Source organism: Ranitomeya imitator, chromosome 10, assembly GCF_032444005.1.
Source record: "Ranitomeya imitator isolate aRanImi1 chromosome 10, aRanImi1.pri, whole genome shotgun sequence".
Classification (NCBI taxonomy): Eukaryota; Metazoa; Chordata; class Amphibia; order Anura; family Dendrobatidae; genus Ranitomeya; species Ranitomeya imitator.
In genome coordinates this window covers 39918900-39944721 of record NC_091291.1, presented here as the reverse complement: position 1 = coordinate 39944721, position 25822 = coordinate 39918900, and the positions used below count along the sequence as shown (strand labels likewise).

The 25822-nt window shown below is 47.2% G+C and overlaps 2 protein-coding genes across 4 annotated transcripts; one reads left to right on the top strand and one right to left on the bottom strand.

Moving 5' to 3' along the window:
• The first annotated feature begins 1346 nt into the window (after nucleotides 1-1346).
• NDUFA3 (NADH:ubiquinone oxidoreductase subunit A3) lies at nucleotides 1347-4948 on the top strand. 2 transcript variants are annotated; one of them, XM_069742507.1, is made up of 4 exons: nucleotides 1347-1409; nucleotides 2070-2144; nucleotides 3971-4048; nucleotides 4656-4948. In XM_069742507.1, exons 1-4 carry the CDS (start codon nucleotides 1394-1396, stop codon nucleotides 4745-4747), a joined length of 261 nt encoding a protein of 86 aa, XP_069598608.1. In that variant the 5' UTR covers nucleotides 1347-1393; the 3' UTR covers nucleotides 4748-4948. The 2 variants fall into 2 exon arrangements, with proteins under 2 accessions (XP_069598608.1, XP_069598607.1); XM_069742506.1 differs by having other exon boundaries at nucleotides 1361-1445.
• A 1989-nt stretch (nucleotides 4949-6937) lies between these two features.
• Nucleotides 6938-25733, bottom strand: TFPT (TCF3 fusion partner). 2 transcript variants are annotated; one of them, XM_069742503.1, is made up of 6 exons: nucleotides 25644-25733; nucleotides 23488-23737; nucleotides 14423-14493; nucleotides 10583-10652; nucleotides 9295-9537; nucleotides 6938-7438 (listed from the first exon to the last, which is right to left on the bottom strand). In XM_069742503.1, the coding sequence occupies exons 2-6, from the start codon at nucleotides 23725-23727 to the stop codon at nucleotides 7316-7318; spliced, it is 747 nt and encodes a 248-aa protein (XP_069598604.1). In that variant the 5' UTR covers nucleotides 23728-23737; nucleotides 25644-25733; the 3' UTR covers nucleotides 6938-7315. The 2 variants fall into 2 exon arrangements, with proteins under 2 accessions (XP_069598604.1, XP_069598606.1); XM_069742505.1 differs by having other exon boundaries at nucleotides 25600-25716.
• Nucleotides 25734-25822: the final 89 nt, after the last annotated feature.

The following is a 25822-nucleotide window of genomic DNA, read 5'->3' as shown; positions in this document are numbered from 1 at the left end:
GCAATATAGTACATGGCTGGGCAATATACTACGTGGCTGGGCAATATACTACGTGGCTGGGCAATATACCACATGACTGGGCAATATACTACGTAGCTGGGCAATATACTACGTGGCTGGGCAATATGCTACGTGGCTGGGCAATATACTACGTGGCTGTGCAATATAGTACATGGCTGGGCAATATACTACGTGGCTGGGCAATATACCACGTGACTGGGCAATATACTACGTAGCTGGGCAATATACTACGTGGCTGGGCAATATACTACGTGGCTGTGCAATATAGTACATGGCTGGGCAATATACTACGTGGCTGGGCAATATACCACGTGACTGGGCAATATACTACGTAGCTGGGCAATATACTACGTGGCTGGGCAATATACTACGTGGCTGTGCAATATAGTACATGGCTGGGCAATATACTACGTGGCTGGGCAATATACTACGTGGCTGGGCAATATACCACATGACTGGGCAATATACTACGTAGCTGGGCAATATACTACGTGGCTGGGCAATATGCTACGTGGCTGGGCAATATACTACGTGGCTGTGCAATATAGTACATGGCTGGGCAATATACTACGTGGCTGGGCAATATATTACGTGGCTGGGCAATATACTACGTGGCTGGGCAATATATTACGTGGCTGGGCAATATACTATGTGACTGGGCAATATACTACGTGACTGGGCAATATACTACGTGACTGGGCAATATACGGGCAGCACGATGGCGCAGTGGTTAGCACTGTGGCATTGCAGCGCTGGAGTCCTGGGTTCAAACTCCACCAAGGACAACATCTGCAAAGAGTTTGTATGTTCTCCCCGTGTTTGCGTGGGTTTCCTCCGGGTTCTCCGGTTTCCTCCCACATTCCAAAGACATACTGATAGGGAATTTAGACTGTGAGCCCCAACGGGGACAGCAATGATAATGTGTGCAAACTGTAAAGCGCTGCGGAATATGTTAGCGCTATATAAAAATAAAGATTATTATTATTATTATTATATACTACGTGGCTGGGCAATATACTACGTGGACATGCATATTCTAGAACACCCGATGCGTTAGAATCGGGCCACCATCTAGTAGAGTATAATAAGTTCCACAATGCCTTCCACAGAGTATAACAGACCCCACATTGCCTTCCATACAGTATAATACACTCCATACAGTATAATGGCCCAGATAATTGTCTCATTGATTAAAAAATAAAATACTCCCCTCTCCTCTGATCTCTGCATCGTCAGGACGTATCTACACTATCTACCAAGACTGTAGATTGAGTCCGGAATATAAGCCCCGCCCTCTGACACATAGAAGACTACAATTCCCAGCAGTCATAGCGCACCCGCGCCGCACTTCCGCTTCCGGTGGCAGAAAAAGATGGCCGTGTTCTCCAGTAAGTGTGGGTCAAGGAGACTCCTGTGCTTTACAGGTGATGGGCGTCATGGTGCTGGCAGGTGTGGGCTCGTATACGGCCGGGCATCGGGTGAGAGGGCTCCGTGACGACATGTCATTGCCCGTCTGTCTGTCCTGGCAGCAGCAGGGACTCTCCTCAATAGCATTTTTTTGTAACAGCTTTATTAGCAGTGAATTCTAACACCACTGTGATTTATATCAGACACACGTTTGTGAGGAAAAGCAGTCTTAAAGGCGTTTGCCCATACACAGACAATCCCTTTAAATGTTTTTAAATATGTTTATGAGTGAAATATGAGCGGATAAGTTGCCAGGATCCTGGCGCAGCGCTCCAGTCTGTACTCCGTGCCCTCGGGATGGCAGCCCAGCACGCTGCCCTCTACCTGTGGAGTCCTCTCTCCTGATTGGTTGGCGGAACGTTGTGTGTTCCTCATGCCTCCATGATGATGTCGCGGAGCCGCAGATGCCTGGAGGTAGGAGGTGGCCTGCAGCGCCCCCGTCAGTAGTCCTTGGCCGCCGGACTAGGCTCCAACTATGAAGACCGTCGCAGAGATGATGGGGCATGTTGAATTTTGGTGCCTGATCCTTTCACCGCTGCTGTCAATCGCTTCATCGTGTTTTCTTGTTTTTGTTTCTAAAGGAGTGGGAGCGTTCCTCAAAAATGCCTGGAACAAGGAACCCGTCGTCACTGTGTCCGTCGGCATCGGTATTTTGGGTAAGACCTCCTGGCGTTCAATTATAAAGGCTGAGTGTATAGGGACTTGCTCTAGATGGCGCAGGTATGGTCCAAACAGTGCTGGCAGAGTCTAAGAACTCCTGCCCACAAAGGGACTCGGGGCGCCCAGCTGTCAATTCATTGATACATTACCAGGAGTAATAACGGAGGAACAGCACGAGGTAGAGTTCTGGAATGGAGGCCCCAAAATCAGCATTTCATGAGGCATCCAAGTACAGTATTTATTAAACCTGACAGGTCAGGAGAACCTTGTGGGCAGGAGAGAACACTGAATTACTGTTTGGAAGAAATTTGTAGAAGTTTATTGCTATAAATTTAAACACAATCTGTCAGTAAGGGCAACTCCCCTCCCATCCCCAAACTGCACACATGGTCTTTGAAATATAACTCCATCATCACCTTTATATATTCTATCTGTTGCTGCATTCCTGAGAAATCAGCGTTTTAATGCAAATGAGGCTTTAAGTGCTCCTGGCATGACAAAGCACTTCTCAGGTTGTTTCTCCGCCCAGCACCAGAATCTTTAGCTTGATTGATAGATCTATGTCTGATTCCCTTGCTTGATATCGCACAGACAGTGAGCTATCAATCAACCTAAAGGGGCTGCTGCTGGGTGGGGAAAGAACCTCTGGAGACTGAGGCTCTGGAAGTGCTCTGTCACACCCAGAGCACTTAAAGCCTCATATTCATATGAAGGAAAATGCTAGTTATTTGGAAAGGCAGCAACAGATAGAAGATATAAAGGTGTTGATAGTTTTACATTTCAAAGACCTGCATGACCCCATATATTGGGTTTGGAGGGGGCTGCAGCGGGTTCATCTTACTGACATCTTCAGGGTTTTTTTAACTGCAAGACCTTGATGTCATGTCGCTAGTGGTGCTGACCTCTGTGAACATCCCTGGCTTTTCTATCATAGATTACCAACAATAGCAGAGGGTTTATTTTTTAATAAAGGTTACCTACCCTCTTGGTGTGCCCCAATTGATTGTAAAGGTTTTTTTTTTCTCTTTTGGGGACTTTTTTTTAAGTAATTTTGCCAATTGGAAGTGATTAAAAATGTTCCACCGTTCTGCTCTTACAGGCTCTTTTTTTTTTCCCCCCTCTGATGCAGCTCAGAAAAAGTCTAAGGCTATGTGCACACGATGTGGATTTGCTTTGGATCCGCAGCGGATTTTACCGCGCAGAAACGCTGCAGATCCGCACTGTGATGTACAGTACAATGTTAGTCTATGGCAAAAAAAAGCTGTGCAGAAAAATCATTGCGGAATTGCTGTGGATTTCAAAGAAGTGCATGTCACTTCTTTTGTGCAGATCTGCAGCGGTTCTGCGCCCCTCCATGTTAAAATTCTGCAGTGGCCCAAAACCGCTGAAAATCCACACAAAATCCACATCAATTCCGCATAAAAAACGCACAAAATCCGCGGCTGCGGATTCTGCCAGGAGATGCGTATTTTGTGCAGCAAATTCTGCACCTCTTTTCCTACGTGTGCACATACCCTAAGAGTTAAACACTACCTGCAGACCATAGTAGTGGGTTGACTGACAGATTCTCGGTTAACTCGTTCACAGCCAGTCATAGAGAGTACAGAGGCTATAGGAGACAAACGGTTCAAAATGTTAAATGCAACCCAATTGCAAAAATAATATTTAGCCCTCATTACATGCATTTAATAAAAAAAAAAGTCCCTAAAGTTGGACAACGCCTTTAATTTCAGGTGTGAGGGCTTGTCAGCGCTCCCATACTGCCCTTGTACCTGAGTGTGCCGTGTACTGACCAGATAACTTGTCATCTTTGTCGTTGCAGCCGCTATTGTTCCTTTGGCTAGTCCATATATGAAATACGCCTCCATGTACAACAAGGCTGTACCCTACAGTTACCCAGGTAAGAGGTCTCCTGTCTGACTGATGGACAGTACTAAGGGCACCAGCACCCACGAATGCAAGTGTATGTGTTGGGCAAGAAATTCTGCTAGTTCTTGGAAAAAAAAAGTTGACAAATACATCACTCTGACTGTATTTTCACCATATTCACACGTTTTACTCCACTGCTTTTTTTTTTTAAAGGCGGCCAGCTCCAAAAATACCTGAAAAACTGTAGGTCATGGACAGTTGAATAAAATGATACCTTAATATCTGAGATCAGATGTTCTATTCCCCAGAAATCCATGTTTTTCTTAATATGTAAATGAGCTTTTAAGATCTATGGGCTGGACATAGATCTTAACAGCTCATTAAGAAAAACAGGGATTTCTCTGGAATAAGACGTCTGATCTCCGATATCAAGGTATCATTTTATTCAGCTTTTTATGATCTACATGCCCATGTAGACGGCCTGATCCTACTCACAGATGCCCTTTAATGTGCTTCCCAAAAAAAAGTTTGGTGTTAGGCTTATGCAACATACAAGACCAGGTCGCCTCTTTGCAGGCAGGGATACAGTAAGATTCAAACATGAACTTAATAGTTTCATTAATGTACTTTTCTATCAGTTCCAGTTCGGGATGACGGGAACATGCCGGATATCCCCAGCCATCCCTGTGACAAAGTTGGGCCTAATTTGGATTGGCTGAAGAACCTGTAATTGTGACGATTCAATCTGTGTCTCATCAGAAATCTTCGCTTGTTATCACGTCCGATGGTCACAGCACCCAAGTACGGCGTCAGCCAGGAATGCAGAAATATGAGTAAATTCTTCTGGAAGAGCGATTTGTAAAGGACATACGGTTTCCCAGAATTACCTTTGTGGTATCGTTAACACAATAAACCTACTTTCCCAATAGAACGCACTCTTCGTTTTACTCTGTAATGTTATTATAGTATAGGCTGGCTCTATAGGCCGCCATATACATTGGATGGCTGTTGTGCGATCCATCGCTCATCTGCCATCTCCCCCTTATAGAGCGATCTGGCAGCAGCTTGTCTCTCGGAGACCATATGATCAGCAGTCCAAAATCAGACATAGCAATATTTCCCCAACAATAAATTGTTTGAGGCTCCCATACAGGTGCGGCCGACGCTAGTCTACTATGCATGGGGGCGGGGGACATAAGAATCCATTTTGGCTGTGTGAATGTGGTGGAATCTGTTCATTCATTGGACTGTCTGGTTTTCTAAACCAAATTTAAAATCCCTTATTAGTGAATGTGCACACAGCTTTTTCAGTTTATAGGATTGGTGCCTTCTCAAAAAAAAAAAAAAAAAAAATCCCTAAAAAAAAAAACAAACGAAAGGGAACCGATCACATTTTTATCATGTGAACTGTCCCCAATGAGTTGTTAGTGATGCAATGTGCATCACTAACTTTTTTTCATTAAAACCGGCGCTGTAATCATGTCCAAAAAGCACTTGATATGGTTAGATCTTATTGGCTCATTTGGTCCGAGGGGTATGCTTAATTTATTTCAGTAATGGGCATCATCGCCTCTCACGCAATTTGACGTTCCAGGTTGTCGACGTCACACGAATCCATGGTAAAATGTTACTGTGGATTCGAGTGACATCTGTGCACCCGGAATACCAATCTGAACACTATAATGGACTTCAGGGATTCGGAATTCAGCATTGAACACTGGCTGTCTGGTACGAACTAGGGTTGAGCGAAACGGATCGTTCATTTTCAAAAGTCGCCGACTTTTGGCAAAGTCGGGTTTCATGAAACCAGACCCGATCCCTGTGTGGGGTCGGCCATGCAGTACGCGACTTTCGCACCAAAGTCGCGTTTCGTGTGACGCGCTTGGCGCCATTTTTTTCAGCCAATGAAGGAGCGTGGGCAGAGTGATGACATAGGTCTTAGGGGCGTGGACGCCTATCGTCTTGTCGATTGTGCGCAGTAGCGATTTGCAATGTGTAACACCAGCTTTTCTGTTCAGGGACAGAGGGGGAGAGAGAGAGAAAAATAAAAATAAAACAAAAATAAAAAAATAAAAAAAATTCCCATTGACTTTGCATAATCCATAATCGGCCGATTTCACTCGACTCGACTTTAGAGATAGTCGGGTTTCGCGAAACCCGACTCGACCCTAAAAAAGTAAAAGTCGCTCAACCCTAGTACGAACCATGAACTTAGTTCAGGTCCGCTCATCTCTTAATATCTTGATTCCATCAATGAAATCCTCTATGTTCCCTTTCAGATAGTGGAAGGGCTTTTTCAACCTGAGCAGATACTGTTCCAGTGTTCCAGACAGATGCGCTTTGGACACTTGCTTCATATCCATCCATTAGACAAACTGTTAAAGGGACCACAGCTCCATTCATTCCTGTTCAGCTTTTTTTTTAACTTGAAATATTTATAGTTGGGGCTAAAAATTACAAAAAACGCACTATTTTCCTTTACATGCTGTTTGCACACTTTACTTTGATCTGTGGTGATAAATCAGCTGAGATTTAAAAAAAAAAAAAGCTAGACAATTCTTTAATTGGCCTGCCAGAGTGAGCTCACTGATGGATTCTGAGTTAAATAAAACAGCACATCACAGCGGCGATAGAAGGCAAATGGTACAATTTTTTTTTTTAATCAAACCCAACTACTAAAATGAATTGCACCCTCAAATACATGCAATTAAGTAAAATTAAAAAAAAGTGGCTAACCACTTTAATGCAGTCGGCCACGTGAGGGTTTTTTAATATAGTATAATGAACCTGATCTTTGAATTTATAGAAAATAAATCTTGGCGTTTTAAGAAAGTGTTCTTCATAGTGATGTATGGCCATTATACCAGGATGGAAGTCGCAATATACAGAAATAAGATTAGATACGTTGGATACAATGAAATGTGCACACACAGACGCTCTACGTTTACTGTACAGAAAACATTACATCCACATAGAAAAGTATAAAAGCGCTGATCCCTTCTCATAGTATTGAAATAGTGGACAGATAAATGCCTGAAATAACAGGGCACGTCGGAGGTGAAATGTATCTGGGGGCAGCAGGAGACCAATCCTTATGTACAGACGAGGCGTTGGAGGCTTCTCTTGTCTGACACCGTCCACATATAATCCGGGTCCAGAGACGCCGACCACAGATTTCTAGAAATTGGCGCATTTGTCCGTTAATTCAGAATTCCGCCTGATCTTGCCAGACTGAACGATGGCTGCCAGGGCGGCTGAAAACACAACTTTCATAGTAATCACATTGTAGGTTTATGTATCAATCGAAATCCGGGCTGGAAAACTTTGTGTATTGCAGAATCTTGTCTCGTGGACTGAGAGGGCGCCAACTAAGATTAAGCTCCTCGTCTCCATCGCATAAGTAATCCTCTTCAATCTTAACCTGGAGCAGAGCGAAACAGACGTGAGTAATGGAGGAAAGAATTAATGCTCCCTATTCAGACTGGTGGGTGTCCGACCTCTGAGCCGAGCGGCAGAGCAGGGTGCTTTTATCCCCATTGCAAAATATTGGATGTCCGACCGCTGCTTTCCACTGAATGAATGAATGAATGAATGACGCGGCGGTCGGGCGTCCAACTTTTGCATCAGGGATAAGAGTGCCCTGTTCTGCCGATTGGTGCAGATCCCCATCAATCACTATCACCTCTGCTATGGATAGGTGATAACTTGTTTTCACTGGAGAATCCCTTTAACTTCTGCGAGGCAGAATGGAGGGTTGCTGAAGACCCCATCATGAGCGAACCCATATGACTATCGTTGGCACAGGCAAAAGCTGCAGTTAATCTCTGACCCATGTAATCAAGTGGTTTTGGTAAGGAAGGATGCGCCCAATCTTAAACCGCTTGGCTACCTATCATTCAATAGTCTGACACTTACATAATGTACTCTACGTCCATTCTTTTATCATGTGATGGCGGCACTGCTGGATATGTTGTTCTTGATCGAAATGACTATGATCGTGCAGAATATCCCTCCACTCAATGGAAGGCATCTCTATTAACCCCTTCCTGACATTGAATGTACTGGTACGTCCATTATTGGGTCTCCACACAGTGGAGATTGGGCACTGGACTTAAGGATGGTAAAAACTGTGCATATGAGAAAGTTTTACCCTTTAAATAAACAGAAAACTAAAAGTCCTACTGATCGGTGTGAAAACTGGAATTTCTTACTTTCATTTTTAATACAGATTGTGATATGGAAAATAAAATCTTAAGCCCTTCATGCCATGGCCATTTTTCCCACCTCTTCTCCCAAGAGCCATAATGTTTATTTTTCCATAGCCGTATGAGGGCTTGCTTTTTGCAGGGCGAGTTGTACTTTTGGACGATGCCATTACTTTTACCATATAGGGTACTGGAAAACAGGAAAACAAAATCCAAGTGTGGTGAAATTGCAGAAAAAAAAAGTGCAATTGTGGTTTTTGTTTTATTTACTATGTTCGCTATATGGTAAAACTGACCTGGCAATGTGATTCCTCAGGTCAGTAAGAGTATGCAGATACCAAACATGTATAGTTTTGTATTTAACTGATGAAAAAAATTCTGAAATTTGTACAAAAAAAAAAGTTTTTGATTTGTCGCAATTTTTCAAGATATGGGGTTATGTCAGGCCTTATTTTTTTCGCGCCTTCATTTGATGTTTTTACTTATCCCATTTTGGGGTAGATATGATCTTCTGATTGCCTCTTATTACTTTTGCAATGTTGCGGTGGCCAAAAGAAACACAATTCTGGCGTTTATTTTTTCCCGTTTCACCGTTTACCGATCTTATTACTTCATATTTGAATAGATCGGGCTTTCTAAACGCAGCAAAACTAAATGTGTGTTTTTTTAATTGCATTTTCAATGGGACAAAAGAGGGAGTGATTTGAACTTTTATTTTTTTCATATTTGTGAAAACTTTAATAGTTTCTTTAGGAGACTGTGCTCCAGCACTGCTATGTATAGCAAAAATCACGAACTATGAACGCCGGCATTCACGGGAGGATTTTCTGATGACACATTCCCTTTAAGGCCGGAGTCACACTACAGCGAGATATGGCAGAGTCTCGCAGGTTAAAATCAAGCTCTGGCACCGGAGCGGAGCGTGCGGCTCCATGTATTGCTATGCAGCTGCACGCTCCGCTCTGGAGTGCCGGTGCCAGAGCTTGGCTTTAACCTGCGAGACTCGGCCGTATCTCGCTGTGTGTGATCCCGGCCTAAGGGAATGTCTACTATATTCTTTGCATCGCCTTACCTGTGCTAAAAGTGGCTCTGACGGAAGAAGAGACGGACTTATTTTTTTCCCATGGTCTTTCTCCTCTTTGATCTTTTTCCGTTTTTTAGCTGGCGGTCCTTCTACAAGAGGTGAGCTTTCTGGACTGGTAGCCTCTAAGCCAAGGGGAGGTCCGCTTAGACACCTCGCTAAGTCCTCATTATCTGGAAACTCGTTGTCAGAGTTTATTGGGGTGAGTGTATTACAGGCTTGGGTGCCTTCATCCTGTAAAAAAAATCAAGGGAACTTGGTAAATGTATAGAAATTGGTTACAAATTAGTTTATAATTGAAAACACACCTGTAACTTCATAAATCTAGAATACATTGAGAAATGCCATTCCTAGCCATGTCACCTGTATCCTCTCTGCAGGCTCTAATTTTCTCTCTGAGCTAATGGATGGAGACTAGCTGTTATGTGTGTGCTGTGGACAGGAAACATCATATGATGGATTCCTGCTTGTTTCTCAGTAGTACAGACTGAGGAGGAGAAGTAGCAAGGAATACATCAATACTAAGCAGTGTAGCTGTGAATCCAGCATTGGTATGAAGGAGTTTCGTATGCACAGTGCACACAGAGGGATTCCTGCTGCTGTAGTACAGACTGAAAAGAGCAGCAGTATTTAGGACGTTATATAGAAGTACTAAGCAGTGTAGCTGTGAATCCAGCATTGGAGTGAAGAAGTCTCCTATACACAGCGCACACAGAGGGATTCCTGATTCTGTAGTACAGACAAAGGATCATCCTCATCATCATTTAAGATATACAGCAGTACTGAGCAGTGTAATGTGAATCCAGCACTAGAGTGAGGAAAAACAGGATTCTTGAGTGCCTCATCTCTTACCGTGTGGAGAGGAGGAGCAGTTACGCATTAGGACAGGTTGCAGCCTAATGAAATGCTAATTACAGTGTGTCTTCCTTGTCAGGCTGAGGAGCAGGATTGTGATCAAGCATAACCGATCTGCACACTCCACCTGACAGGTCTGCAACAGGGACACAAGACGTGGCGAGAAAAAGTAATTCTGCTCCGTGAGCCTCCAAGCTTTCTTCCTAGTAGTCCTATTCCGTTGGAGTGAGCAGATCAGTTTGCAATGCAGCTCTTCAGCCTGCCATGTCGAGACACATCTGGAGCAGTGTTTCTTCAGGCTGCTGCCAGTCTTCATTTATGCCTAGGACGGTTTGCAGGTGATGGTGGCCATCTTGGATGAATTCAGAAAACCATATTAAGTATGGCTTAAATAACACATGCATTTTTTCATAATAAGTCATACCTCAAGTAGGAAGGTGAGGTGGCTCTGTCTGTAATCATCTCCGTAGGAGTCCAAGATTTTCATGAGGCATCTGAAATATGTACAAAGCAAGAGAGAATGAGATCTGTGCAATATAGCCCTTCACTAATGTGTGCAAAAGGGTCCCCTCTTCTGTGGATGGTCGGGATCAATAATTCAGTGTGCTTGGGGGAAAAAATAATGACTTTCAGGATCAAAGGAGGAGTTGGAAAGACCGGGGTGAGTCGAGATCTGCCTCACACCTGAACTGGGCCAATGCTGACCCTTGCTTTGCCTACGCTTATGTGCAGGACCTTGACCCATTTGACCACTTCACCACCTGGCTACTTCATTTCCTTTCCGCGGACATCCCCACTATCATCATGGGCGATTTCAACATCCCCATTGACACTTCCCTCTCAGCTGCCACTAAACTTCTATCTCTCACTTCCTCCTTCGGCCTCACTCAATGGTCTTCTGCAGCCACCCACAAAGTCGGTCACACACTGGACCTCATCTTCACCTGCCTCTGCTCCCTATCTAACCTCTTTAACTCACCTCTTCCTCTCTCTGACCAAAACCTTCTCACATTCTCTTCCCTCTCCACTCTATGTCTACAATCCCCACCCCACAAACTTTCACACCCTCGCAAAAATCTTAAACATCTTGACCTACATTCATTCTCTGAATCCCTCCTCCCTCTCACAGATATAAGTTCCATACACAATGCGGATGACGCTGCCGCTCTATATAACACCACAATAGCTGCAGCTTTGGAATCTGCTGCCCCACTTACACATACCAAAGCTCGCAAAATCAACAGACAACCCTGGCACACCAGCCTGACCAAAGAACTGAGGCGAGCTTCCAGGGCTGCTGAGCGCAGATGGAAAAGATCCCACGCCAACGAGCACTTCATCGCATTCAAACAGTCCCTCACTACTTTCAAGACTACACTCGCCACAGCTAAACAAACCTACTTCTCATCTCTCATATCCTCTCTGTCTCACAACCCTAAACAGTTATTCAACACCTTAAATTCTCTCCTCCGTCCCCCACTTATTCTCAGCTGAAGACTTTGATGCTATCAATCGTCTGCTTGAAAAATGAGGCAGAGACAGTTTTAGTCGACAACCCCCAGAGCCCTTCCTCCCGACCTCCCAGCCTTCCGCCTCCAAAACCAGCTTCTCCACCATTACAGAAGATCAACTCTCCACTCTACTCTCATGATCGCATCTCACCACCTGTGCACTTGACCCGCTCCCATCCCACTTCATCTCAAACCTCACCACAGTCTTCATCCCAACCCTAACCCATCTCTTCAACCTATCACTAAAAACTGGTGTTTTCCCCTCAAGCTTTAAACATGCCTCCATCACACCTATCCTCAAAAAGCCCTCTCTTGACCCATCCTCTGTATCTAGCCATCGCCCTATATCACTTCTCCCCTTTGCCTCCAAACTACTGGAACAACACGTCTACCTTGAACTGTCCTCCCATCTCTCTTCTTGCTCCCTCTTTGACCGCCTACAATCTGGCTTCCGGTCACACCACTCCACTGAAACTGCCCAAACTAAAGTCACCAATGACCTCTTAACCGCCAAGAGCAAGCGACACTACTCTGTCCTCCTCCTCCTCAACCTGTCGGCTGCCTTTGACACAGTGGACCATTCCCTATTATTACAGACCCTCTCACCCCTTGGCATCACAGACTTGGCCCTATCCTGGATCTCATCATACCTAACAGACCGGACATTCAGCGTCTCCCACTCACACACCTCCTCCTCACCTCGCCCACTATCTGTCGGAGTCCCACAAGGTTCAGACCTAGGGCCCCTGCTCTTCTCCATTTACACCTTTGGCCTGGGACAGCTCATAGAATCTCATGGCTTTCAGTATCATCTCTATGCTGATGACACACAGATCTACATCTCTGGACCAGATATCACCTCCCTACTAACGAGAATCCCTCAATGTCTGTCCACTATTTCATCCTTCTTCTCCGCTAGATTTCTGAAACTTAACATGGACAAAGCAGAATTCATCATCTTTCCCCCATCTCTCCTGACCCCCCAACGAACCTATCCATTACAGTAAATGGCTGCCCACTCTCCCCAGTCCCACAAGCTCGCTGTCTTGGGGTAATCCTTGACGCGGATCTCTCCTTCAAACCACATATCCAAGCCCTTTCCACTTCCTGTCGAATTCAACTCAAAAATATTTCACAAATCCGTACATTCCTCAACTAAGAATCTGCAAAAACCCTAGTCCATGCCCTCATCATCTCCCACCTCGACTACTGTAACCTCCTGCTCTGTGGCCTCCCCTCTAACACTCTCACACCCCTCCAATCTATTCTAAACTCTGCTGCTCGACTAATCCACCTGTCACCCCGCTATTCCCTGGCCTCTCCCCTCTGTCAATCCCTTCACTGGCTCCCCATTGACCAGAGACTTTAGTACAAAACCCTAACCATGACATACAAAGCCATCCACAACCTGTCTCCTCCATACATCTGTGACCTCGTCTCCCGGTACTTACCTACCCGCAACCTCCGATCCTCACAAGATCTCCTTCTCTACTCCCCTCTTATCTCCTCTTCCCACAATCGCATACAAGATTTCTCTCGTGCATCCTCCCTACTCTGGAACCCTCTACCACAACACATCAGACTCTCGCCTACCATCGAAACCTTCAAAAAGAACCTGAAGACCTCTTCCGACAAGCCTACAACCTGCAGTAACCGCCGATCGACCAAACCGCTGCATGACCATCTCTACCCTCACCTACTGTATCCTCACCCATCCCTTGTAGATTGTGAGCCCTCGCGGGCAGGGTCCTCTCTCCTCCTGTACCAGTTATGACTTGTATTGTTTAAGATTATTGTACTTGTTTTATTATGTATACCCCTCCTCACATGTAAAGTGCCATGGAATAAATGGCGCTATAACAATAAATAATAATAATAATGTGCCTTTTCTGGGGTGGCTGGGGGCAGATGTTTTTAGCCAGGGGGGGGCCAATAACCATGGACCCTCTCTAGGCTGTTAATATCTGCCCTCAGTCACTGGCTTTACGATTCTGGCGAAGAAAATTGCGCGGCAGCCCACGCCAATTTTTACCGCCATTTAACCCTTTATTTTAATAGCCAGCCCAAATTTTGCACATACCCACTACTAACATTAGTAGTGTGGAATATGCAAAAAAAAAAAATTGGGATATGACATGGTTTACTGTGTGTAAACCAGGTCTCATATCATGTCAGGTCTAGGAAGGAAATAGGAAAAGCCGGTAATTGAATTACCGGCTTTTCTGCTATCTAGCACTGTATTAAATATTAATATATATATATATATATATATATATATATATATATATATGTGTGTATGTATGTATGTATGTATGTATGTATGTATGTATGTATGTATGTATGTATGTATGTATGTATGTATGTATATATATATATATATATATATATATATATATATACACACACATACAGTCATGGCCAAAAGTATTCACACCCCTGCAGTAACCACGGATCGACCAAACCGCTGCTTGACCAGCTCTATCCTCACCTACTGTATTCTCACCCATCCCTTGTAGCTTGTGAGCCCTCGCGGCAGGGTCCTCTCTCCTCCTGTACCAGCTGTGACCTTTATTGTTTAAGATTATTGTACTTGTTTTATTATGTATACCCCTCCTCACATGTAAAGCGCCATGGAATAAATGGTGCTATAGCAATAAATAATAATAATAATAAAGTCTTCTATTCTTGGACAGATGAATACAGCGTGGTGTGCACAGGGTCTACTCTTATTAATGTGATGGGAAAGTACCAACCTCCTTTCTTGTTTCAGCTTTCGTGTTATCTTCTGAACCTGGTGAAGTCTGTTCAGGATTCTCTCGTTGACCTAGAAAACCAAAAACCAAACAGCATCTTATAATATACCATATATACTCGAGTATAAGCTGACCCCCCTACTTTTGCCACAAAAAACTGGGAAAACTTATTGACTCGAGTATAAGCCTAGGGTGGAAAATGCAGCAGCTACCGGTGAATTTCAAAAATAAAAATAGATGCTCCATACCGTTCATTATTGCCCCATAAGATGCTCCATATAAAGCTGTGCCACATATAATGCTGCATACCGTTCATTATTGCCCCATAGAGCTTTATAAGGAGCATCTGCCATATAGTGCTCTGCACCGTTCATTATTGCCCCATAGATGCTCCTTATAAAGCTGTGCCATATAGTGCTCTGCACCGTTCATTTGTGCCCCATAGATGCTCCTTATAAAGCTGTGCTACCGGTATATATAATGCTGCAATAAAAAAAAAAAAGCCATACTCACCTCTCTTGCTTGCAGCAGGGTGGCGCGCACACTATAAGCGTCATCGCGCCCTCTGACCTGCACAGTCAGAGCAGAGAGACGCCGGGAAGATGGAGCGGCGCCCGGCGTGTGGAACGGGGACAGGTGACTATGCGATACTTACCTGCTCCTGGCGTCCCGCTCCTTCTCCCGGACAGCTGGTCTTCGGGTGCCACAGCCTCTTCCTCTATCAGCGGTCACCGTTACCGCTGATTAGAGAAATGAATATGCGGCTCCACCCCTATGGGAGTGGAGTCCATATTCATTTCTCTAATGAGCGGTCCCACGTAACCGCTGAACAGGGGAAGAACTGCAGCACCCGAAGACCGTGGGACAGGCAGGGGGAGCGTCAGGACCGCCGGGACTAGGTAAGTATGCCTCAGCCCCCTCTCCCGCCGACCCCACCGCTACCGTGACTCGAGTATAAGCCGAGAGGAGCACTTTCAGCCCAAAAATTTGGGCTGAAAATCTCAGCTTATACTCGAGTATATACGGTAATCAGGGGTATTGATGTGGAGATTGGTTATATAGGTTGCAAAAAAACATTCTCCATCAGGTTTTCATTCTATATCAATATGGTCTTTGGAAGGAATAAGTCATGTGCCGCTCTCTGTACTAACCACACACACTTACATATATTTAGACAGTGAAGGAAATAAGTATTTGATCCCTTGCTGATTGTGTAAGTTTGCCCACTGACAAAGACATCAGCAGTCTATAATTTTAAGGGTAGCTTAATTTTAACATTGAGAGATAGAATATCAAAAATAAAATCCAGAAAAACAGGATTTTTGGTTGCTTACCGTAAAATCTGTTTCTTGGAGCCTCCATTGGGGGACACAGGAACCATGGGTGTATGCTGCTGCCACTAGGAGGCTGACACTATGCAAATAAAAAAGTTAGCTCCTCCTCTGCAGTATACACCCCACCGACTGGCATTAAACTCTTCAGTTAGTGAGAAAGCAGTAGGAGATAATGAACAAGGTTGAAAACCATAAACACAAACTTGAGAACTGTAAACGTGAGAACAGTTATAGAACATAAAACATAAAAACATAAAAACAATGGAGGCTCGAAGAAACAGATTTTACGGTAAGCAACCAAAAATCCTGTTTTCTTTATCGCCTCTCATTGGGGGACACAGGAACCATGGGACGTCCCAAAGCAGTCCCACGGGCGGGAAAAACAGACTTCCATCAGGCCAGAGGACTCACCACTGCTGCCTGCAAGATCCTTCTGCCTAGGCTGGCGTCCGCCGATGCGTAGGTATGGACCTTGTAAAATTTGGTGAACGTGTGGATGGATGACCAAGTTGCCACTTTGCAAAGCTGTAGGGCGGAAGCCCTGTGGTGCACCGCCCAGGAGGCGCCGACTGCCCGGGTAGAGTGAGCCTTAATCCCAGGAGGAGGCACTCTGTTCTTGACCCGGTAAGCCTCCAAAATTGCCATTCTGATCCATCGAGCAATAGTCGCCTTGGAAGCCAGATGGCCTCTGCGCGTGCTATCAGGAATGACGAAAAAAGAATCCGTCTTCCGGAAAGAGGACGTTCTATCCTGGTAGATCCTCACTGCCCTGACGAGGTCTAGCTTGTTCAACGATCGCTCCAGAGGATGAGTCGGAGCTGGACAAAAGGAAGGTAGAACGATGTCCTCATTGAGGTGGAAGGTGGAAACCACCTTAGGAAGAAAAGAAGGTGGGGGCCGGAAGACCACCTTGTCCTGGTGAATGACCAAAAACGGAGGACGGCAAGACAGGGCCGCCAACTCGGAAACGCGGCGAATAGACGTGATGGCCACAAGAAAGGGCACCTTCCAAGAAAGAACTGATAGAGGAATCTCCCTAAGAGGCTCAAAGGGAGAAACCTTCAAAACGTCCAGTACCAGGTTTAGGTCCCATGCCTCCACAGGGGCCCTGTACGGCGGGACAGCGTGGGCTACTCCTTGAAGGAAGGTCTTAACCTGTGGCCGAGAAGCTAAAGTCTTCTGAAAGAGGATGGAAAGTGCAGAGACCTGACCCTTCAGGGAGCTAAGAGCCAGGCCCGAATCCAGTCCTGCCTGAAGGAAGGCCAAAAGAGAAGGCAGGGAAAAAACGATAGATGGAACGCGGTTGGACTCGCACCAACGGAAGTAAGCCTTCCAGGTACGGTAGTAGATCCTGGAAGATGAAGGCTTCCGAGCCTGAATCATGGTGTGAATCACCCGGTCCGAAAGGCCGGATGCTCTTAGAACCGCGGTCTCAACAGCCACGCCGTTAAACTGAGCAGATCGGACCCTGAGACAGCAGATCGGGCCTGTCTGGAAGGCGCCAGGGAGCGTCTGCGAGAAGGTTGACGAGCTCCGCGAACCAAGCTCTCCTGGGCCAATCCGGGGCGATCAGGATGACCGGCACCCCTTCCGCTTTGATCTTCTTCGTTTGGGAAGTAATGGAAGGGGTGGGAACAGGTAGGGCAGCCTGAACTGTGACCAAGGGATGGCCAGAGCATCGACGCCCACTGCGAGAGGATCGCGAGACCTGGAGACGAACTGCGGAACCTTCTTGTTCATTCGAGACGCAGTGAGGTCCACGTCCGGAGTCCCCCATCGAAGACAAATCTGATGGAAGACCTCCGGATGCAAGGACCATTCCCCTGCCGCGAGGCCCTCGCGGCCGAGGAAGCCGGCGGCCCAGTTGTCCACACCGGGGATATGCACCGCGGATATCACCGGAACCATTGCCTCTGCCCAAAGGAGGATCTTGGATACCTCGGCAAGGGCCAAGGAGCTCCGGGTCCCCCCCTGATGGTTGACATATGCCACAGCCGTGGCGTTGACCGTCTGGATCCGGACGGGCAGGCCCCTGAGAATCCATTCCCAGTGGCGGAGGGACAGAAAGATGGCCCGAATTTCGAGGACATTGATTGGCAGAGATGACTCCTGCGACGACCAACGGCCCTGAATGGTCAGGTGGCGAAAAACCGCACCCCAGCCGAGCAGGCTGGCGTCCGTTGTCACCACCTGCCAGTGAACTGGAAGGAAGGACGTGCCCTGGAAGATGAGAGGTGACGTCAGCCACTAGTTGAGAGACCACTTGACCCGAGAAGAGAGTCTGATCGGCCGATCCAGGGAGAAGACAGACCTGTCCCACTGAGACAGAATGGCTTGCTGAAGGGGTCGCAAATGGAATTGGGCTAAGGGAATCGCTTCCAATGTAGCTATCATCCTCCCCAGAACCTTCATGGCCGATCAGAGGGAGGGAGGCCGAGGACCCTGGAGCAAGCGTATGTTCCGACAAAGAGTGGATCTCGTCTTTGGGAAAGAAGACTCTGGTCTGACTAGTGTCGAATAGCATGCCCAGAAAGATGATGCGCTGAGAAGGAATAAGGCAGGACTTCTTCCGGTTGTCTAGCCACCCGAAACGGGCTAAGGTGTCGAGAACAGTGGACAGGCTTTCGTGAGCCTGAGAAAAGGACGGAGCCTTGATGAGGATGTCGTCGAGGTATGGAAATAGGACCAGGCCTCTGACTCTCAAGATGGCCATCAGCGCCGCCATGATCTTCGTGAACACCCTTGGAGCGGTTGCGAGACCGAACGGCAGGGCGACGAACTGAAAATGTTCCCGTTGCACTGCAAAGCGCAGGAAACGGTGCTGTCCGGGAAATATCGGGACATTGAGGTAGGCGTCCTGGATATCTATCCATAGAAATTCCTGGGCCTCCATGAAAGCAATTACTGAACGAAGGGATTCCATCCTGAAGTGTCTCAGACGAACCCTCCTGTTCAGCAATTTGAGGTCCAGAATGGGGCGAACCTTGCCGTCTTTTTTCGGTACCACAAAAAGGTTCGAGTAGAAACCCGTGAACCGTTCTTTTTCTGGAACGGGAACGATTACCCCGGATTTGAGCAGAGAAGCGATGGCTGCGAAAAAACCCGGAACTAGAGCGGGATCTCTTGGAGGACGGGATTGGAAGAAACGATCCCTGGGTCGGGAGGCGAACTCTATCATGTATCCCGAGGATACAACTTCCCTGACCCATGCGTCCTCTACTGCGGAAATCCAAACGTCCCTGAAAAGGAGAAGACGGCCGCCCAATCTGGGAGTTGGGCTGGAGTCTTGCCATGAGTCATGCCGAGGTGGATCTTCCAGTCCTGGGCCTGGAGGATCTACCCTGGGAAAAGCGAGGACGCCAGGACGGAGTGGGCCTAAAGGACACCGCCTTCTTCTCTTGACGTGCCTGTGGCCTCTGTTGCTGCTGGGAAAAGGAGTTTGACGCAGCGAAGGGACGAAAAGGCCGAAAGGAGCGAAACTGCCGTCTATGAGGAGGGCGACGAGGCTTAGCCTGGGGGAGAAGAGAACTTGTACCCCCGATGGCGTCCTTAATGATTTGGTCCAGCTGGGAGCCAAAGAGACGAGAGCCCTGGAAGGGCAGACTAGTGAGGGACTTTTTGGAAGATAAGTCCGCCTGCCAGGCCTTGAGCCAAACGGTCCGGTGGATGGCAACAGCATTGCTGGAGGCCTGAGCCGCACAAGACGCGACATCCAGGGAGGCGGAGACCAGGTATTCACCAGCATGGGAAATCTGGCTGGCAAGCTCCGCTAGTTGCACGGGAGGCGCCCCGTCCAGGATACCTCGACGGAGATCTTTGGCCCATTTGGAAATGGATTTAGAAACCCAAGTAGAAGCAAAAGCTGGGCATAGGGCCGCTGCAGCCGCTTCAAAGGCTGACTTCGCAAAGGATTCTACAACTCTATCGTTAGAGTCCTTCAGAGATGCTCCGCCGGACAGTGGAAGCACCGTGTTGGTGGACAGCCTGGAAACAGGGGGATCCACCGAGAGAGAGACCGTCCAATTGGCGGTAAGTTCTGGAGAAAAAGGATATAACACCCCCAGGCGTTTTCCCCTCTGAAAACGTCTGGTCGGATTCTCTCTCTCTCTGGACAAGATTTCCTTGAATTCAGGATGAGGAGCAAAAAATTTAGAAGGTGGTTTGGTCCGTCTAAACGAAACCGCCTGATCTGCGGGTTCCGTAGAAGGATCCTTGATGCCATAGGTTTGGTTTATTTCCCCAATGAGATTCTGGACTATATCCCTCATGGTGGCGATTTGGTTAGGATCCAGCTCCGAAATATCCTCCGAGGGCGCATCAGAGAATGCCTCGCCTGACTCAGGGGAGGAGGAGCGGGGGGGACGCCGACCTCGGAGGAGGGCCGTGTGGCGAGATGGAGCGAGAAGAGGACTCAGACCGACGTTCCTGTCTGGACCTTTTGTGGCTTATCAAAGAGGGCTCGGGCGGCGGTTCCTGCGACCCGCTGGCAACTGCAGGGGTCTGCAGGGGTAACCGATCCACGGACACCAGGGTTTGGGACACCCGTGTTAAATCAGCCACCGATTGAGACAGAGAGGAGGCCCAGCCTGGAATGCGGGTATCACTCTCGGGTGGATCGGCCAGGGGATCCTGGGCGGTGGGAACAATCGGGTTGCTGCAGGACTGACATAGCGGAGAGGACTGACCTGAGGGAAGTTTGCTGTTACAGGACGAACATGCAAAGTACTTGACAGAAGATGAAGAAGTAGGGGGACGAGAGCGGCCCCCTTTAGAGTTAGACATTTTGAGAGGTCCCTGAAGAAAATGCCAGCGGGTTAGGGGACAGTGGGGCAGAGGGGGGTGTCAGTCTGCAGTGCAGCTACTCGCGTACCAGGTCCTGGAAGATGTCCCACTTGTCGGTGGAGAACTCCTGCCCTGAGGTGCTGTATTCCGCAAATCGTGCTGAGCCCACAGAAGATGTGGTGGCGAAGGAGCGGGGCGCGCTGCGTGAGCTGCTGCTGCGAAGCGGTGCGCACACCAGACGAGTGTCCCTGGAAGAAGGGGGTGGAGCCAGACGCAGAGGCGCCGGTGGGCAGGGCACAGTAAGTCGGGTGGGAAAAAGCCCGCCCGCAGAAACGGAAGAGCCAAAAACCGGAAGTAGGAGCCGGGGCCTAAATTAGGAGCCGGCGGCCGAGGAAAGGAGCCGGAATATAGCGCCATAAGGGAAAGTTGGCGGCGCGGTCGCCTACCAGGCTGCGCCGCTGAAGGGCGCCGCAGAGAACAATCTCCTGCGGCGCCAGAGCAGTGCGCAGGGAGAAGCGGTGCGACAGCCTACAGGGCTGCCGCGCTGTGGATGGTGCCCATTGAAAAACCGCAGCGCCGGGTAGTGCGCCGCGGGGAGAAGCGCACGGCAGCCTTAGAGCTGTCTGGCAGAAGGTGCTGACATGGCCACAGGGGATAGGAGCGCGGCGCGGCAGCCTGTAAGGGCCCCATGCCGGAAAGAAAGCAGAGGGCCGCCGTTGCTGAATGGGGGGGAAGAAATGCGCAACTACGGATGTCACCGCGCGATACAACAATCCCGGCCTCGCCACTGCATGGATGCAGGCGATGACCAGGTATTAGAGGGTCGCCTTCTGGGAGCCCCTAACAAGAACCCCCCCCTATAAAAGATCTGGGATGGGATGGGGGAAATACTCACCTAAAACATCCCACGCCGATACTAACCTGAAAAGAAGGGTATGAGACGTCCAGGGAGCTGATGGACGTCCTCGTCTCCTCAACCGACAGGCTCTGGTGGGCGAGTGGGTGGGTGACGGAGCCAGGACCGAACTTCTAAGCACGCTTGTGTGCTAGGATCTTGGTTCTGGTGAGGGATCTATGAGGATACGGGGTGGCAGTACACGCCGTACTCATAGTCCGTATTGTGGGACTACAGGTGTGACTGCTCACCCTGTATCCCTCCGGAAAACCTGAAAAGGAACGACGCACATTGAGGTAGATAAGGGTCTAATGAAAGACCCGTGTCCACCTCCTACTGACACTAAGCTAAACTGAAGAGTTTAATGCCAGTCGGTGGGGTGTACACTGCAGAGGAGGAGCTAACTTTTTTATTTGCATAGTGTCAGCCTCCTAGTAGCAGCAGCATACACCCATGGTTCCTGTGTCCCCCAATGAGAGGCGATAAAGAAATCACATTGTATAATTTATATGCATTTATTTGTATTTTGTAGTGAGAAATAAGTATTTGATCCATCACCGACCATTAAGAGTTCTGGCTCCTACAGACCAGTTAGACGTTCCTAATCAACTCGTTACATGCACTATAGACAGCTGCTGTCTTACATAGTCACATTTATAAAAGACTCCTGTCCACAGACTCAATCAGTCAGACTCTAACCTCTACAACATGGGCAAGACCAAAGAGCTTTCTAAGGATGTCAGGGACAAGATCATAGACCTGCACAAAGCTAGAGTGGGCAACAAAACCATAAGTAAGACGCTGGGTGAGAAAGAGACAACTGTTGGTGCAACAGTAAGAAAATGGAAGAAATATTAAATGACTGTCAATCGACATCGATCTGGGGAACCATGCAAAATCTCACCTTGTGTGGTATCCTTGATCATGAGTAGGGTGTGAGATCAGCCTAAAACTACGCGGGGGAAACTTGTTAATGATCTCGAGACAGCTGGGACCCCAGTCACCAAGAAAACCATTGCTAACACATTACGCTGTAAAGGTTTAAAATCCTGCAGTGCCCGCAAGATTCCCCTGCTCATGAAGGCACATGTGCAGGCCCGGCTGAAGATTGCCAATGAACACCTGGATGATTCTGTGAGTGATTGGGAGAAGGTGCTGGGGTCAGATGAGACAAAATTGAGGTCTTTGGCATTAACTCAACTCGCCAAGTTTGGAGGAAGAGAAATGCTGCCCATGACCCAAAGAACACTGTCCCCACTGTCAAGCATGGAGGTGGAAACATTATGAGAGTGTTTCTCTGCTAAGGGCACATGACTACTTCACCGCATCAATGGGAGAATGGATGGAGCCATGTACCACAAAATCCTGAGTGACAACCTCCTTCCCTCTGCCAGGACATTAATAATGGGTCGTGGCTGGGTCTTCCAGCAAGACAATGACTCAAAACATACAGGCAAGGCAACAAAGGAGTGGTTCAAAAAGAAGCACATTAACGTCATGGAGTGGCCTAGCCAGTCTCCAGACCTTATTCCCACAGAAAACTTATGGAGTGAAAGCTCCGAGTTGCCAAGTGACAGCCTCAAAATCTTAATAATTTAGAGATGGTCTGCAAAGAGGAGTGGAGCAAAATTCCTACTGACATGTGTGCAAACCTCATCATCAACTACAATAATGTCTGACTGCTGTGCTTGCCAACAAGGGTTTTGCCACCAAGTATTAAGTGTTGTAGTCAGAGGGATCAAATACTTATTTCTCACTGCAAAATGCAAATACATTTATATAATTTATACAATGTGATTTTCTGGATTTTATTTTTGATATTCTATCTCTCAATATTAAAATTAACCTGCCCTTAAAATTATAGAGTGTTTATGTCTTCGTCAGTGAGCAAACTTACAAAATCAGCAAGGGATCAAATACGTGTGTGTGTGTGTGTGTGTGTGTGTGTGTGTGTGTGTGTGTGTGTGTGTGTATACACACACAGACACACAAATGATGAATCGGGACATATTTAAATTATAGCAAGATGGCAGCAAAAACAGTCATGCACGAACCTGTTCAATTTCTTTGCAGCGGCGATTCAAGGCAAGAAACTTTCTCCTACTGAGCTCTCTCATGCGCTGCTGCGCCTCTTCTTCCTCCTCGTCTTGTAGGTTGTCGCCACTCAGGCCTCCATCAACAAACTCAACCTCTGTCTCCAATTCACTTTCTAAAATATTACCACCAAACAGAGGTGGAAGAGCGAGCTCAGAGCCAGGTGGCACAGAAAACTCCTCAAAGTTTACAGCAGCCATGATGGAATTTCTAAGACACCAAAAAAAAAAAAAAAAAAAAGGGCATTTTAGATTTGTACGGCGTGAAGTCCAACACAACCTTCATCTACTTGGAAGCTTCACTAATTTGGATTTTGAAAAGCGATATGCAAATTGCCTCTCCAGAGAGGAAGAGGACTAGAACTCTATAGCGCCACCTGTTGGAAGTAGCAATCCTAAAAGTCATTATCGACCCTTTAACGAGCCTTGCCATGTGACTTTGGATAAAAGCTAAATCAGACCTTCTATTTCCAGCCACATGTTTCACGGTGTTGTTCCTCATCAGTGCAAAGTATGAGATCTGATTTGGCTAGGGGAGAGGTTCTGGAGTGGGGTCTAAGGGGTAACGTTTCTACTTGTGCAGAGTGCCAAGCCTGGAATGTCAAAGTAAGGAGACTTATACGCCATGCAATGCTCCTCTGGGAAGTTAAATATGCAAATTGCCTCATAAGAGGGTAAGGGACTAGAAATCAAGCGCCACCTATTGGTAGTACTTATCTTACAAGTCAATATTGACCCTTTAACGAGGCTTGACACGACTTAGGATAAAAGCCAAACCAGAATCTCTATCTGCAGATATGTGGTTCAGGGTGTTGCCCTCAAAACTCTTATCGAAATTGCCCCCCTAATAAGGTGGACAACACCAGGTCCAGGAGCATATCCATACAAAACTCTACTGTTAGAAGACATCTTGTGTCTGGCAATGGGGGCTGCAGGGAAGCAACTTTATTGGACAGGAGACATAATGTATAAATGCTGGGGGTCCAGTTGCTGTGACCCCCACCATTCAAAAGGGCAGAGTGCCACAGCCCCCAGTCCTAGTGAGCATGTGCGACAGCTGCACAGTTCATTGTCCATACTGATAGTGCAGCAGTGGACACACCTGCACCTTAATAAAAGGGATTTTTTTAGGCTTAAAAGGAGATGTCCTGTGAAAACAAGTAATTACCTATCAGCAGACCCTCACGCCGACTGGTAGAATGGGGAACTTTTATCGGCAGCGTGGAAGCTTGACCGCCGCTCCATTCATTCCGCACTCGCCTTTTTTCCGGCAGCCTCATAGAGAATGAATGGAGCAGCAGTCGACATCTGACCTGGGGATAAAAGTTCCCTGTTCTGCCAATATGTGTGGATTCCAGCAATGGGACATGAGCTAATCAGCAAGTTGTCCATTCTTGTGGATAGGAGATAACTTGTAACCAGACAACCCCATTAATTCACATTGTTCTTTGGGATCAGGGGGGGCCTTAGTAGCTGGACCCCAAGTGATCATTTTCTTAGTATGTAGCCTGTGAATTGGTGATTTAAAGGGATTCTGTAAGCGGGAGTTCACTTCCCAAACTAATTATATGTGCATGTAGCCCTTTAAAGACAAGCCCAGTGATACCTTTACATGGTTCCTCCGGTATTGAGGAATCAAAGCTGGAATCGATATGCAAAATGAGGCTGAAGAGCTATGGTAGATCTGAAGCCTCTGTCACTCCAGCTCTATTTCCTCCTGCTTGACTGACAGCCTCTACGCTGTGACTTCAGGCAAATCAAGGAATAGCCCAGTGTGGCGCCATTATGTCATCTCCACTAGGAAGGACGAATCCGCCACTAATCCTCCTGTGGATCTTGCTGCAGACTTGTGGTGGTGATCACAGAGGATGTTACCCTTCTCACCCACATTTTACATGTACAGATCTATCCTTACTCTGCAAGTGCTCCAGTCCATACACACGTGTATGGGAGCAGGTTCTGCACCAGGGGGTACTACTGCCAGTGTAACCGGGGTGACAACCGGACACAACACACATGTCTCTGTGATACACACGAGCAGCAGGACTGGTAGAAGCCACGTCCCCTCATTACCTGACATCACAGGACAGGACCGTGTCCTCCTCCTCCGCACGTACCTGTTCACATCGTCTGTCTTCCTTCTTCCCAAGTGCAGCGTGATAGAAGCCAATGCAACACTGGTGTATACAAATAAAGTTACACTATACAAAAAGAAAAAAAAATCAGCTGATCGACCAATGGTAGCGTTCACTTGACTACGCATGCGCATCTGCGGACCAATCGAAAAGCCAGATAG

What these genes read in the sequence shown, in the direction of transcription:
- NDUFA3 (XM_069742506.1), top strand. Translation starts at nt 1,394, where the DNA reads ATGGCCGTGTTCTCCAGTAAGTGTGGGTCAAGGAGACTCCTGTGCTTT. An exon ending in GAGACTCCTGTGCTTTACAG is followed by an intron (nt 1,446 to 2,069) that starts GTGATGGGCGTC and finishes TTGTTTCTAAAG; the next exon opens with GAGTGGGAGCGTTCCTCAAA. An exon ending in CGTCGGCATCGGTATTTTGG is followed by an intron (nt 2,145 to 3,970) that starts GTAAGACCTCCT and finishes TTGTCGTTGCAG; the next exon opens with CCGCTATTGTTCCTTTGGCT.
- TFPT (XM_069742503.1), bottom strand. Translation starts at nt 23,727, where the DNA reads ATGGCTGCTGTAAACTTTGAGGAGTTTTCTGTGCCACCTGGCTCTGAG. An exon ending in GCTGCAAAGAAATTGAACAG is followed by an intron (nt 14,494 to 23,487) that starts GTTCGTGCATGA and finishes TTGGTTTTCTAG; the next exon opens with GTCAACGAGAGAATCCTGAA. An exon ending in AAGCTGAAACAAGAAAGGAG is followed by an intron (nt 10,653 to 14,422) that starts GTTGGTACTTTC and finishes TACATATTTCAG; the next exon opens with ATGCCTCATGAAAATCTTGG.